Genomic DNA, 12,049 nt, shown 5'->3' on the forward strand with positions numbered 1-12,049 from the left:
CAGACTGTCTCTGCGCGGCGGTGGCTTTGGCTGAAACATTGGTCTGCTGACCACGCCTCAAAATCCCGCCTGGCTAGATTGCCTTTTAAAGGCAAGCTGCTCTTTGGGGTCGAGCTGGACAAAATCGTGACTGATCTCGGCACGTCTAAGGGCAAGTAGTTGCCGGAGGTCAGGGCTCGGGCGAGTGCTCGTCCCGGTACCTCCAGAGGACGGTTTCAGGAAGCCCGTCGGTACCGCCCGGGCAGGTCGGGTGCTTCTGCCCCCACTTCCTTTAAGAGGAATTTCTCCCCCAAGCAGCATTCCTTTCGCAGAGACCGCCGTCCCGGAGGTGCTCCCTCCGGTCCTCCCCCAGGGTCTCGTACCCAATGACGGGGTATTGGTCCACGCCCCAGTGCAGATTGGAGGACGGCTGTCCTCGTTTCTGGGCGAGTGGACCACAATAACTTCAGACGCTTGGGTGCTGGAAGTCATCAGAGACGGCTACAAGCTGGAGTTCTGCCGACCCTTAGGAGACGGGTTTGTACTCTCTCCCTGCAAGTCTCCGGTCAAAGCTGTGGCAGTGCAGCAGACTTTGGACAATCTGATCCGCCTGGGTGCGGTCGTTCCGGTGCCAGAAAGTCAGCTTGGCAAGGGGCGTTACTCCATTTACTTTGTGGTACCAAAGAAAGGAGGTTCGGTCCGGCCTATCCTCGACCTCAAAGGGGTCAATCGGGCCTTGAAAGTGCGGCACTTTCGCATGGAGACTCTCCGCTCTGTTATAGCGGCAGTGCAGGCAGGGGAGTACCTGGCATCCTTGGACATCAAGGAAGCGTACCTGCATATTCCCATCTGGCCTCCTCATCAACGCTTTCTGCGTTTTGCAGTCCTGGGCCGACACTTCCAGTTCAGAGCCCTCCCGTTCGGGTTGGCTACTGCTCCGCGGACCTTTTCCAAGGTAATGGTGGTCATAGCGGCCTTCCTGCGAAAGGAAGGAGTACAAGTCCATCCTTATCTGGACGACTGGTTGATCCGAGCCCCCTCTTATGCAGAGTGCGGCAAAGCTGTGGACCGGGTAGTTGCTCTTTTGAGCTCCCTGGGATGGATCATCAACTGGGAGAAGAGCCAGCTGCGCCCGGCTCAGTCCCTGGAGTATCTGGGAGTTCGATTCGACACCCAAGTGGGCAGGGTGTTCCTGCCAGTCAATCGGATTGTCAAGCTTCAGGCTCAGGTGGACCAGTTCCTAGTAGCCTCTCCTCTTCGGGCTTGGGACTATGTGCAGCTGTTGGGCTCTATGACGGCCACGATGGAAGTAGTGCCCTGGGCCAGGGCTCATATGAGACCACTACAACACTCTCTGCTGCAGCGCTGGACTCCGATGTCGGAGGATTATGCTGTGCGTCTTCCCTTGGATCCAGCAGTGCGCAAGGCGCTGAGCTGGTGGATGCAGACAGACAAGTTGTCTGCGGGAATGCCTCTGGTGTCCCCAGAGTGGATTGTCGTCACGACGGACGCCTCGTTATCGGGCTGGGGAGCCCACTGCTTGGGAAGGACAGCGCAGGGGCTCTGGTCTCCTGCAGAGGCAAAGTGGTCTATCAACCTCCTGGAACTCAGAGCCATTCGGTTGGCGCTTTTGGAGTTCATCCCGGTACTGGTGTTCAAGCCTGTACGGGTCCTGTCGGACAATGCCACGGCTGTGGCCTATGTCAACCGCCAGGGAGGTACCAAGAGCGCCCCTCTAGCCAAGGAAGCTATGAGTCTATGCCAGTGGGCGGAAGCGAACCTGGAACAGCTGTCAGCGGCCCACATTGCCGGAGTCATGAATGTCAAGGCGGACTTTCTCAGTCGCCATACCTTGGAGCCCGGAGAGTGGCAGCTATCTGCTCAGGCGTTCTTGGACATCACGAAGCGCTGGGGCCAGCCGAGCCTAGATCTGATGGCGTCATCGGCCAATTGCCAAGTGCCGCGCTTCTTCAGCAGAGGACGGGACCCTCGATCCCTGGGAGTAGATGCTCTTCTCCAACAATGGCCGACACAAGAGCTTCTCTATGTGTTCCCGCCCTGGCCCATGTTGGGCAGGGTACTAGACCGGGTGGCAAAGCATCCCGGCAGGATAATCCTGGTGGGTCCGGATTGGCCCAGGCGTCCCTGGTATGCGGACTTGATCAGGCTCTCAGTCGACGATCCTCTGCGGTTGCCAGTGGAGCAGGGCCTGTTACATCAGGGTCCCGTGGTGATGGAGGATCCCTCCCCCTTTGGTCTTACGGCCTGGCTATTGAGCGGCAGCGTCTGAGGAAGAAGGGCTTCTCAGACAAGGTCATCGCCACTATGCTGAGAGCGAGGAAACGCTCTACTTCTACTGCTTACGCCAGGGTTTGGCGTATCTTTGCAGCGTGGTGTGAAGCAGGCTCTCTTTCTCCTTTCACTGCTCCAATTTCTTCAGTGTTGACGTTCCTGCAAGAAGGTCTGGACAAAGGCCTGTCGCTCAGTTCCCTTAAGGTCCAGGTAGCGGCTCTGGCTTGCTTCAGGGGCCGCCTGAAGGGTGCTTCCCTGGCTTCGCAGCCAGATGTGGTGCGCTTTCTCAAGGGGGTTAATCACCTGCGCCCTCCTCTGCACTCAGTGGTGCCTGCGTGGAATCTCAACCTGGTGCTAAGAGCATTGCAGAAGCCGCCGTTTGAACCCTTGTCAAGGGCATCTCTGAAAGACCTGACGTTGAAAGCAGTCTTTTTGGTGGCTATCACTTCAGCCAGAAGAGTTTCCGAGCTCCAGGCGCTCTCGTGTCGAGAGCCTTTTCTACAGTTCACTGAGGCAGGAGTGACTATTCGCACAGTGCCTTCCTTCCTGCCCAAGATTGTTTCTCGCTTCCATGTGAATCAGCAGCTATGTCTCCCTTCCTTTCGTAGGGAGGACTACCCAGAGGAGTACTCTGCTCTTAAATATCTGGATGTGAGACGAGTCATCATCAGATACTTGGAAGTGACCAATGATTTCCGGAAATCGGATCATCTGTTTGTCCTGTATACAGGTCCTCGTAGGGGTCTGCAGGCTGCTAAGCCTACAGTGGCAAGATGGGTCAAGGAAGCCATTGCAGCGGCTTATGTGGCCGCGGGGAAGGTGCCGCCTATCCAGCTGAAGGCTCACTCTACAAGAGCTCAGGCGGCCTCGATGGCAGAGGCCGGTTCCGTCTCCTTGGAAGAGATATGCAAGGCGGCAACTTGGGCTTCGGCCCATACATTCTCCAAGCATTACCGCTTGACTGTGGCTGCTCGGGCGGAGGCCCGGTTTGGAGCTTCAGTGTTGCGGTCAGGGATTTCTATGTCCCGCCCTGGGTGAGTACTGCTTCGGTACATCCCACCAGTCTATGGATTGATCAGCTTGATGATATGGAAGGTAAAATTATGTATAATCATACCTGATAATTTTCTTTCCATTAATCATAGCTGATCAATCCATAGCCCCTCCCAGATATCTGTATTGTTTTTATTCTGGTTGTATTTCAGGTTCAAGTTTAGTCTTCAGTTACTTCAGAAAGACTTCGTGTTCAAGTTTTTTCACTTGGATTCTTCAAGAGTTAAGACGAGTTTGTGTTACAGTGAGCTGCTGCATTCCTCTCCCCTCCGTTTTACGGGGCTGGATTGAGACTTAAAATTCTGCCGGCACTCCCTCCCGCTTCGTGCGGCTGTAGGGCAGTTTTGTACCCCTCCCGCTTCGGCGGTGTTAGGGTCAGTCAGCTCCTCCCGCGGTTGCGGTTGCAGGATAAGCCAGATCCCCCCGCATCGGCGGGTGTGGTGTCCCTCCCCCGCTCCGCGGGGATGAGCTGGACGGATTCCCCTCCCCCGTTTCGGCGGTGGTGAGCTGGGCAGAGTGTCCCTTCGTGGGTGTAATTCTCTAAGTGCTGAGTCCTGCGGATGGAGCTTTGATATCGACATACTGAGGAGTTTCCGGCAGCACATGACCACATATAGGGAGGCAAAAGTTTGCTCTCTATCTCCACCTGCTGGTAGATGGACACAACCCACCAGTCTATGGATTGATCAGCTATGATTAATGGAAAGAAAATTATCAGGTATGATTATACATAATTTTACCTTTAAATCTATAGGCAATAAATTCCAGAGTCTAGCTCCCTGGACTGAAAATAAACTGACATGAATAGACTTATAACGTACATTTTTAAGTGATGGAAAACCCATACAAAAAGTCCTAGGGAAGCAAAGTTTACGACCTTGAGACGGAAACTTCAGTAATTCCCCAACTCCTTCGGAACTTAATCCATATAAAGATCTATGGATCAAGGTAATAATTTTAAATTGCATATGTTTTTGAACAGTCAACCAATACAAATCATTCAAAACAGGAGTGATTCTATCAAATTATTCAAATCAAAGAACAATCTTGCTGCCATATTCTGCAGAAACTGAAAAAGTCTCTGCAGCCCAGCTGAAGCATTATTATAAACAGTTGCAATAGTTTAGTTGAGGAAGCAGCACTGTCTGAACTCTAATTCTAAAATTCCTTCGAGATAATGAGGGCCTAATTGCTCTTAACTGTCTAAGCCGGAAGAAACATTTTTTTACTACGTACATTAATTTGTTTTTCATATGATAGTTTAGAATCTAATATAATCCCTAAAACCTTAGAATGATTATTAATTATTAATCTTTCTTCAGAAGCTAATCTTATGTGGGAGATGATCAAAATCTCCAAACCAAAGCTTAGTCTTTTGCTTATTCAATTTAAAAAAACCATGTAGCTGCCCATTTATCAATAATTGAGATATAACTTTGTACTTTAGCAATAGTATCTGAAGAATTTGCCAAAGCAGGGCATAAGAGAAAAATACCAAAATCTGTAAGAAATTTCCCAATGAACTTGGGTAAATATTAAACAGAGAAGGAGAAAGTGGAGAACTTTGTGAGACACCACTACCCGGATTCCAACGAAAAGAATTCCAATGTCTACCTTTTACACTGTATGATCTAGAAACCAAGAATTGTTCAAACCAATTAAACACTGAATTTGTTATTCCCAGTTCACATAGCAGGACACACTTATATTTCTGAATGTTTTCTCTGTGCGTATAGATGGGATTTCAGTTTTTAATACCATATGAGACTCTTGTGCTAGGTGAACTACTGGATTATTATTTTTTTTAATTATTATGATATCATTTACAGAGCATTTTACAGCATCAACAGTTTGACTGCAAGGTGCTTGTCACAAGAAGCTTACAGTCCTAGAAAAGAAAGCATTTTTTGCTGTGATATTAAATTGCATTTTTGATGTTATGGGCTTTATAATGTTTTGGTTGCTGTTGATGCTGAGCACAGACATTGGAACAATTGACCATGTAATATTTTTTTAAGGTCATACTGTAATAATGATGAAAGAAAATGGATCTGGGCTTCCAGGTTTCAGAGGTTCTTGCTGTGATTACCCACAGGGAATATTTTAAGATTCACCTTTTTTTAAATTTGAGCAACTCTTTTTTTTTTTTTTAGCTTAATCAGTCCCTGATAGCACCACTGTAAATTTTGATGATTAAAACCTGGAGCACTGTTCATTTTATGACTGGTATTATTATTCTTTGAAGCGGTCCAGGCATTATCGATGACCCACCCTCTCCTCAAATTCCGTCCTCTGTCTCAGGGAACAAAACAGTCGCAGTTTCGGGCACGTCAACGTGCAGGTGAGAATCCTGGTGATGGTTGGCTTTGGATAGGGATGGGCCCATATTTAGGTCGTGTTCTTCCGCTTTGTCTCCTTGGTGAGCTCCTTCTTTTACTTTCTCACATGGAATCCTCATTTTTTGACTCGGCAAACTGGGTGGAAGACGTGAAGGAAATGATAAAATTGCAGACAATACATGAACAAAATGAGCAGCATGTGGTAGGCTGCAGTGTAAATGGCCCACTGTACCTCAGTGATAAGTCTGAAACCTGGCCACCATCTGGGACCTGCTATGCACTGGTGTCTCACATCAGTCACTGAGAGGAAGCAGAGCATGCAGTCTGCCCTTGATCGGCCCAAGGTCTGGACTAGCACAATCTTCGCTGTTTAATGGCCGATGGGAGATGATGCCACAACAGCAACAAATGTCTTTCTCCCCCCACCCAGGCCTTATTAGCCCTGAATGAAGAGGAATTTGAATCTGAATCCCTCCCGTGCTGTTGATCTACAGCCTGAGTGATAGGGCTAGCCTCCGAGAGGGATTTTTAACTGCATTGCCTGCATACCTAATGGTAAACACGTTAAGAAAAAAAGAGCCTTTCTATGCATCACAACAAGAAGGCTAATTTGGGGCCCGCTTGGGTCAGATATGGAAGACAATGGTGGGGGAACTGGTGTTGGGTTGCATTTGGTAATTTATATATTCACCTACCCAAAGCGAATAAGGCTGAGCCAGGCAGACTGAGTGGATTACATTGGTCTTTATGTGCTGTCATTTAGGTTGCTATTAGGCTTATTTTCGAAAGAGAAGGGCGCCCATCGTTCGACACAAATCGGGAGATGGGCGTCCTTCGCCCAGGGTCGTCCAAATCGGCATAATCGAAAGCCGATTTTGGGCATCCTCAACTGCTTTCCGTCACGGGGACGACCAAAGTTCCCGGGGGCGTGTCAGAAGCAAAGCGAAGGCGGGACTGGGGCGTACTTAACACATGGTGGTCCTCGGCCGATAATGGAAAAAAGTAGGGCATCCCTGATGAGCACTTGGCCAACTTGGTCCATTTTTTCTTGCGACCAAGCCTCAAAAAGGTGCCCGAACTGACCAGATGACCACCAGAGGGAATCGGGGATGACTTCCCCTTACTCCCCCAGTGGTCACTAACCCCCTCCCACCCTAAAAAAAAAAACTTTAAAAATATTTTTTGCCAGCCTCAAATGTAATACCCAGCTCCCTGACAGCATTATGCAGGTCCCTGGAGCAGTTTTAGTAGGTGCAGTGCACATCAGGCAGGCGGACCCAGGCCCATCCCCTCCCACCTGTTACACTTGTGATGGTAAATGTGAGCCCTTTAAAACCCACCAGAAACCCACTATAGCCACATGTAGGTGCCCCCCTTCACCCCTTAGGGCTATGCTAGTGTTGTACAGTTGTGGGGAGTGGGTTTTGGGGGGCTCAGCACCGAAGGTAAGGGAGCTGTGCACCTGGGAGCAATTTATGAAGTCCACTGCAGTGCCCCCTAGGGTGCCCGGTTGGTGTCCTGGCATGTGAGGGGGACCAGTGCACTACGAATGCTGGCTCCTCCCATGACCAAAGGGCTTGGATTTGGTCGTTTCTGAGATGGGCGTCCTCGGTTTCCATTATCACTGAAAACCAGGGACGACCATCTCTAAGGTCGACCTAAATGTGGAGATTTGGGCGTCCCCGACCGTATTATCGAAACGAAAGATGGCCGCCCATCTTGTTTAATAATACGGGTTTCCCCGCCCCTTCGATTATGCCCCTCCACGTTACTAATACTTATTGAAGCAGTGGGTCAACTCAGTCCTCAGGACATACTGGACTGGCCTGGATTTTGGGCTATCCACAGTAAATATGCATTAGATAGATTTGCATATATATTAGTTGTGGGTTGTATGAAGTCCAGACTGATGGGATATTCTAAGGTCTGGGTTTAGACCTGCTGTACTATAGTAATGATTTTGTCATAATGCTGAAAAAGTACCAGCCTGCTTCCACATTGTCATAGTACACTAATTCTGTCATTGTTTTATAACTGCCATCCCAGTGCATTCTGCAGGAGAATAAAAACGGAGCAATACTGGGATATAGAAAACCAGGACTGGGTTCACATCCCATATGACATAGAGCTAAGCTGTGAACAGCTTAGGTTAGGTGGGAATGGGGGACACAAACAAAATATAGACTAATATTGCCTGATGACGTTCAAGCGGGGTGGCACAATAATTACACAAGAAGTGAAAACTGGGATCGTTCCATTTCTTTCCCAGGTGTTTATTGATTTTGTTTTGCCCGGTTCTCCCATTTTTCCATTTCTGTATAATAAGGGATTGTAGGAAAAAGTGCATGAATGGGGTGACAGGGCAAAATGTGTGTTTGTGTGTGTGTAATAATTTGTTTTGTGTGTTATTTCAGAATTCTTTCAGCCTACCAAGTGGAGATCTCCAACTGACCCTTCAGTGGCTAAACGGCTAGTAAAAAGAGCTTTGGGACTGCAGAACCAAAAAGAGCCAACATCCGAATGACACGTTCTTTACTTTTCTTCCAGAGCAGAGATGAAGGACCCTCGTTTTCAGACAGTTGTGGGTTCAAGAATGGCGAGCCTTTCTAAATCGACCATAAACTGTGGGTTATCATGTTTAAACATAGCCACAATGAATGTTCAGTAGTTATCTGGAAAACCAGGCCCATCTGTGGCTCCCAAGGATTAGAGGTGCCACACCTGACATACTTGAAGAATTCAGATGTAGCACTTTAGTGGCAAGAGCTTCACATCTCCCACAGGAGCACTTCAACTTAAAAAAAACAAAAAAAAAAACCCCTAAAAGCATGATAAATTGTTTAGGCCCTCTGAACTCCCAGTTGCAGAAAACTGCCAGGAAAGAATGTGACAGTATCCGCGTAGCCACCTGCGTTTTACTGGGATAGTTCTCCATAAATATGAGTGTTGTGGACCTGAATCTGTCTTCCCCATCATTGCTTTTGCTGAGATCTGTGTTTAGACTTGCAGAAGATAACGTGAGGGACCTACGACTGCCCATATACTGAAGTTCTCCTGACAGGTACCTTTTTCCTTTTTCGCTGGAAGGTGTGGATAGCCCAACTGTGATCATGCTGAACTATGAAAAGAATATGTCCTGGTGTCTTAATGTTTTTGAAGTATTAGAGGTTTGAAAAAGAATGATTAATACTGTTGCATGATTTCTAATGTTTAGGGCCTGGTTTGTGTAGTTTGAGTATCTTTGTTGCTGCTTGGGTTTTCTATTTTACCCATTGCGCTCTGTGACGTCTGTTAAATACGTTAACTGATGGGAAAACTATCTGGACGTTTTCAAGATATTAGATTTTCCAGTATTAGAAATGTATAGACCCTTCTCAAATTCTAGAGGCCATCTCATAAGGGTCCTCTGCTGCTCCTAAAAAAGGCTGAGTGGTGTTAGTCTATAGGGGCTTTGGTGAGCCTCTTTCTTGTGGCCAAAATTTTTCTTATACTTTATGTAACTGTTGTTTATCAAGGTCTACGGGCCATTAGAAAAGAAGTTATTCAGGCTGTACACTGCTTTGATGTGATCAGCAGACATAAGCTGAAAGGATATCACTTACAGCGTTGATGTCCACTCAAAAGGTGAATGATTTTGAGGAATAACTTTTTGTCTTCATAGTTCAGCTAATACTTGCTGTCTTCAGTTCTGAAGGGAATAAACCACTCTTTGACAGAGCCTCACAATGTGTGTGTGTCTTTTATTCAGTCCAAAGAACTCTGAAAGCTCATTTTTATGTGTATGGTTATCAGGCTGGCCAATGTTCAGCACAACATTCTTCAGAGCAGACATGTTTTCCCTGGATCTGTGTTCTTTCAGTCTGATTACAGATGGCATAACAGTCATAAGTAAATTGTACTGTTAAAATACAAGTGCAAGGTTCTAAAAGCTATATATGTTCTGGAGAAAACTGGATTCTTTTTCAGGCTGGCATGATTTTTACTGGACTAGCATGAAGATTTCGTAGAGGTTGTGAATGGTGAACTTCATGATCACATCTGATGAAGGAGTCTATGTGACCTTGAAAGCTGACACATGATGGTGTTATCTGAATCCTTTTTTGACCAAATGAGGGTGGGTGTGTGCATGCTAATTTCAAATACCTATTTCTATTTTAGGTTTTCTGCCCTGCTGGGCCTGCCTTTTTATGGTCTTTGTATATGTTGGAATCCTGTCCCTAACCCTCTGAAATCCTTAATAATCATCTTTCTTCTCCCTCTTGGAAAGTGTCCTGCAGCATGTGCCCCAGTGTACAGAGGAGGATCATAGTCGCTGGTTAGATGAAATGGACTGTGTGCAGCAGTTTGTGAACCTGCCCCCCCCCCCCCCCCCCCCCCCCCCGCACCTTCCCCTGGTGACCTTTGCTGTAGAAAAAGCATTCCTCATTCTATAAAGACAGAGCAGAAGTGGATCAAATCCATTTTATTCAAGTACGTATAAGTCCTCTCGGGTGACATATAACATGTACCTCATAAAACAGAGGAACGCTTTTAGCACCATTTACATGTACAAAAATGCGGAGAAACAATCTCACACAAGTGGCTTCTGAAGGAATAAGAGAGGCAATGGCTCTGGTCCCTGCTAGTAATTACCAATTCTTTTTTTTTTTCTTTTTAGGCTATTGAGACTGTGTAATTGTATTTGTTCCATACACACAGGTTAAATGCAGGTAATCTAAATAAGAGGTTTTATAGGAAGCATGTGTAATATGTAGCGCAGTAATGGAGTTGAGCTTGCTGCATAAGGAGAAGCAAGCGGTTGGGTTCCAGTGAAAGCAGAGAAGCTCCGCAAATGCCTTTCTCTAAGTAGATGTGTGCGATCTTCTCCTCTGCTGCTTCCACTCGCATGTTAGCTTAGGCAAACCACTGATTATTTCTGAGCATGAGCATCAAGAAATAGATGTACTAGGTAGTTTGGACTTGGATTGGCCACTGCTAGAGATGGGCTACAAGGTCTAAAGGACCTTTGGTCTGACCTCATATGGCATATCTTATGTTCTTTATATATTGCTGATAACTGACACGGATTTGGTTTAATGCACAAAACCTTGGCAGGTTATTTTCCTTTAACGAACTGTGTCTGTAAAATGGTGTGAGTAGCAATCTGAAACTTTTAATCGGTATCACATAAAGGGGTATTAAATTTAGTGGGGGGAGAGGGAAAGAGGGGAAATAAACTAGTCTGATTCTCACATATCACTTCATAAAAACAAATTGACTATGGAACTTTTAAGTTATTGCTCAGAAACCTCCAACTTACCTCTTAGTTTCTCACGGATCATAGCTGTCAAAATTGCAAAAGTGTGGAAAAATGCACATTATAGGAACACACAATCTTTTTTTCTTAGCATAGCTCCCTCACTCCCAAGTATAGAACAGGTTTATATATTATAAAAGTAATGTTATAACAGTGTGTCTAGACTGTGAAACCACCCAGGAGCATATGCTGTGCCAGTTTTATAAATGCCATCAAAAGGGCGATAGAACCAGTAACCAAAATGTAGTTGCATCTCATTCATCATAATAACTTATTGCCGGTCCAAATAATTTTTGGTTTGCTTGTTCTATTGCCCATTTTGATGATCCATCAAAATGTATTATACAACTGAATTTTGTTGGGTGTAGTAAACATTGCTTTAATCTGCTCAGTATTTTATAAAGGCAGCATGTGCCCTATGTGCCTTTTATAAATGACCCTACTGGAAAGTACAACTGTTAAATAATTGTGGACCGTCACTCTGTCCTGCGACGAAAAATAACAAAAAATGTACACAGAGTGTGTGAATGCAAATATAATATTTGCATTCACACACTCTGTGTACATTTTTTGTTATTTTTTGCCTATTGGAAAGTAGGCAGGCACCAATGGACCTGCATAAGTTTAGATGGATACATGCATATTTTATAACACGCATGGGTATTGCACAGCTCCACCCCAAGTCAATCTAACCCTTGCCCTCAGGAAAACATACACTTCTATCACATAAAAGTACACACTATGCCTTAGTAGCATGTACTTTTATATTTCTGTACCCATGGGCAATTTTGTAAGTGCCTATCTGTCTGCATAAAACACTGGTTTACCTTATAAAATCACCCCCCCCCCCCCCCCCCCCCCCCCCCCCCGAAGAAACTACCACCAACTTAGCTATGGCTTTCCGAACTATTGAGGCAATAATAACAAAATAATCCACAGCAATGTCAAAATTATGAAACAATGAAAAATTTTCATAATTTTGACGTTGTGGATTATTTTGTTATTATTGCCTTACTGCGTTGGTAATCCCGTACCCATATTTTTTGTATCTTTACGAACTATTGAGCCACAATGTCCCACTGATTGCTGG

The 12,049-nt window shown here is 46.1% G+C and overlaps 1 protein-coding gene across 1 annotated transcript in view; it reads left to right on the forward strand.

The window, feature by feature from the left end:
- The window catches only part of R3HCC1 (R3H domain and coiled-coil containing 1), an 86,732-nt gene extending 77,354 nt beyond the window's left edge, over window positions 1–9,378 (forward strand). The window contains exons 8-9 of the mRNA XM_030202502.1: window positions 5,570–5,665; window positions 8,078–9,378. Of these exons, the coding sequence (XP_030058362.1) occupies window positions 5,570–5,665; window positions 8,078–8,187 (206 nt within the window). The 3' untranslated portion in view covers window positions 8,188–9,378. The remainder of the gene's footprint in view (window positions 1–5,569; window positions 5,666–8,077) is intronic.
- Window positions 9,379–12,049: the final 2,671 nt, after the last annotated feature.

Source organism: Microcaecilia unicolor, chromosome 4 (genome assembly GCF_901765095.1).
Source record: "Microcaecilia unicolor chromosome 4, aMicUni1.1, whole genome shotgun sequence".
In the NCBI taxonomy this organism is placed as follows: domain Eukaryota; kingdom Metazoa; phylum Chordata; class Amphibia; order Gymnophiona; family Siphonopidae; genus Microcaecilia; species Microcaecilia unicolor.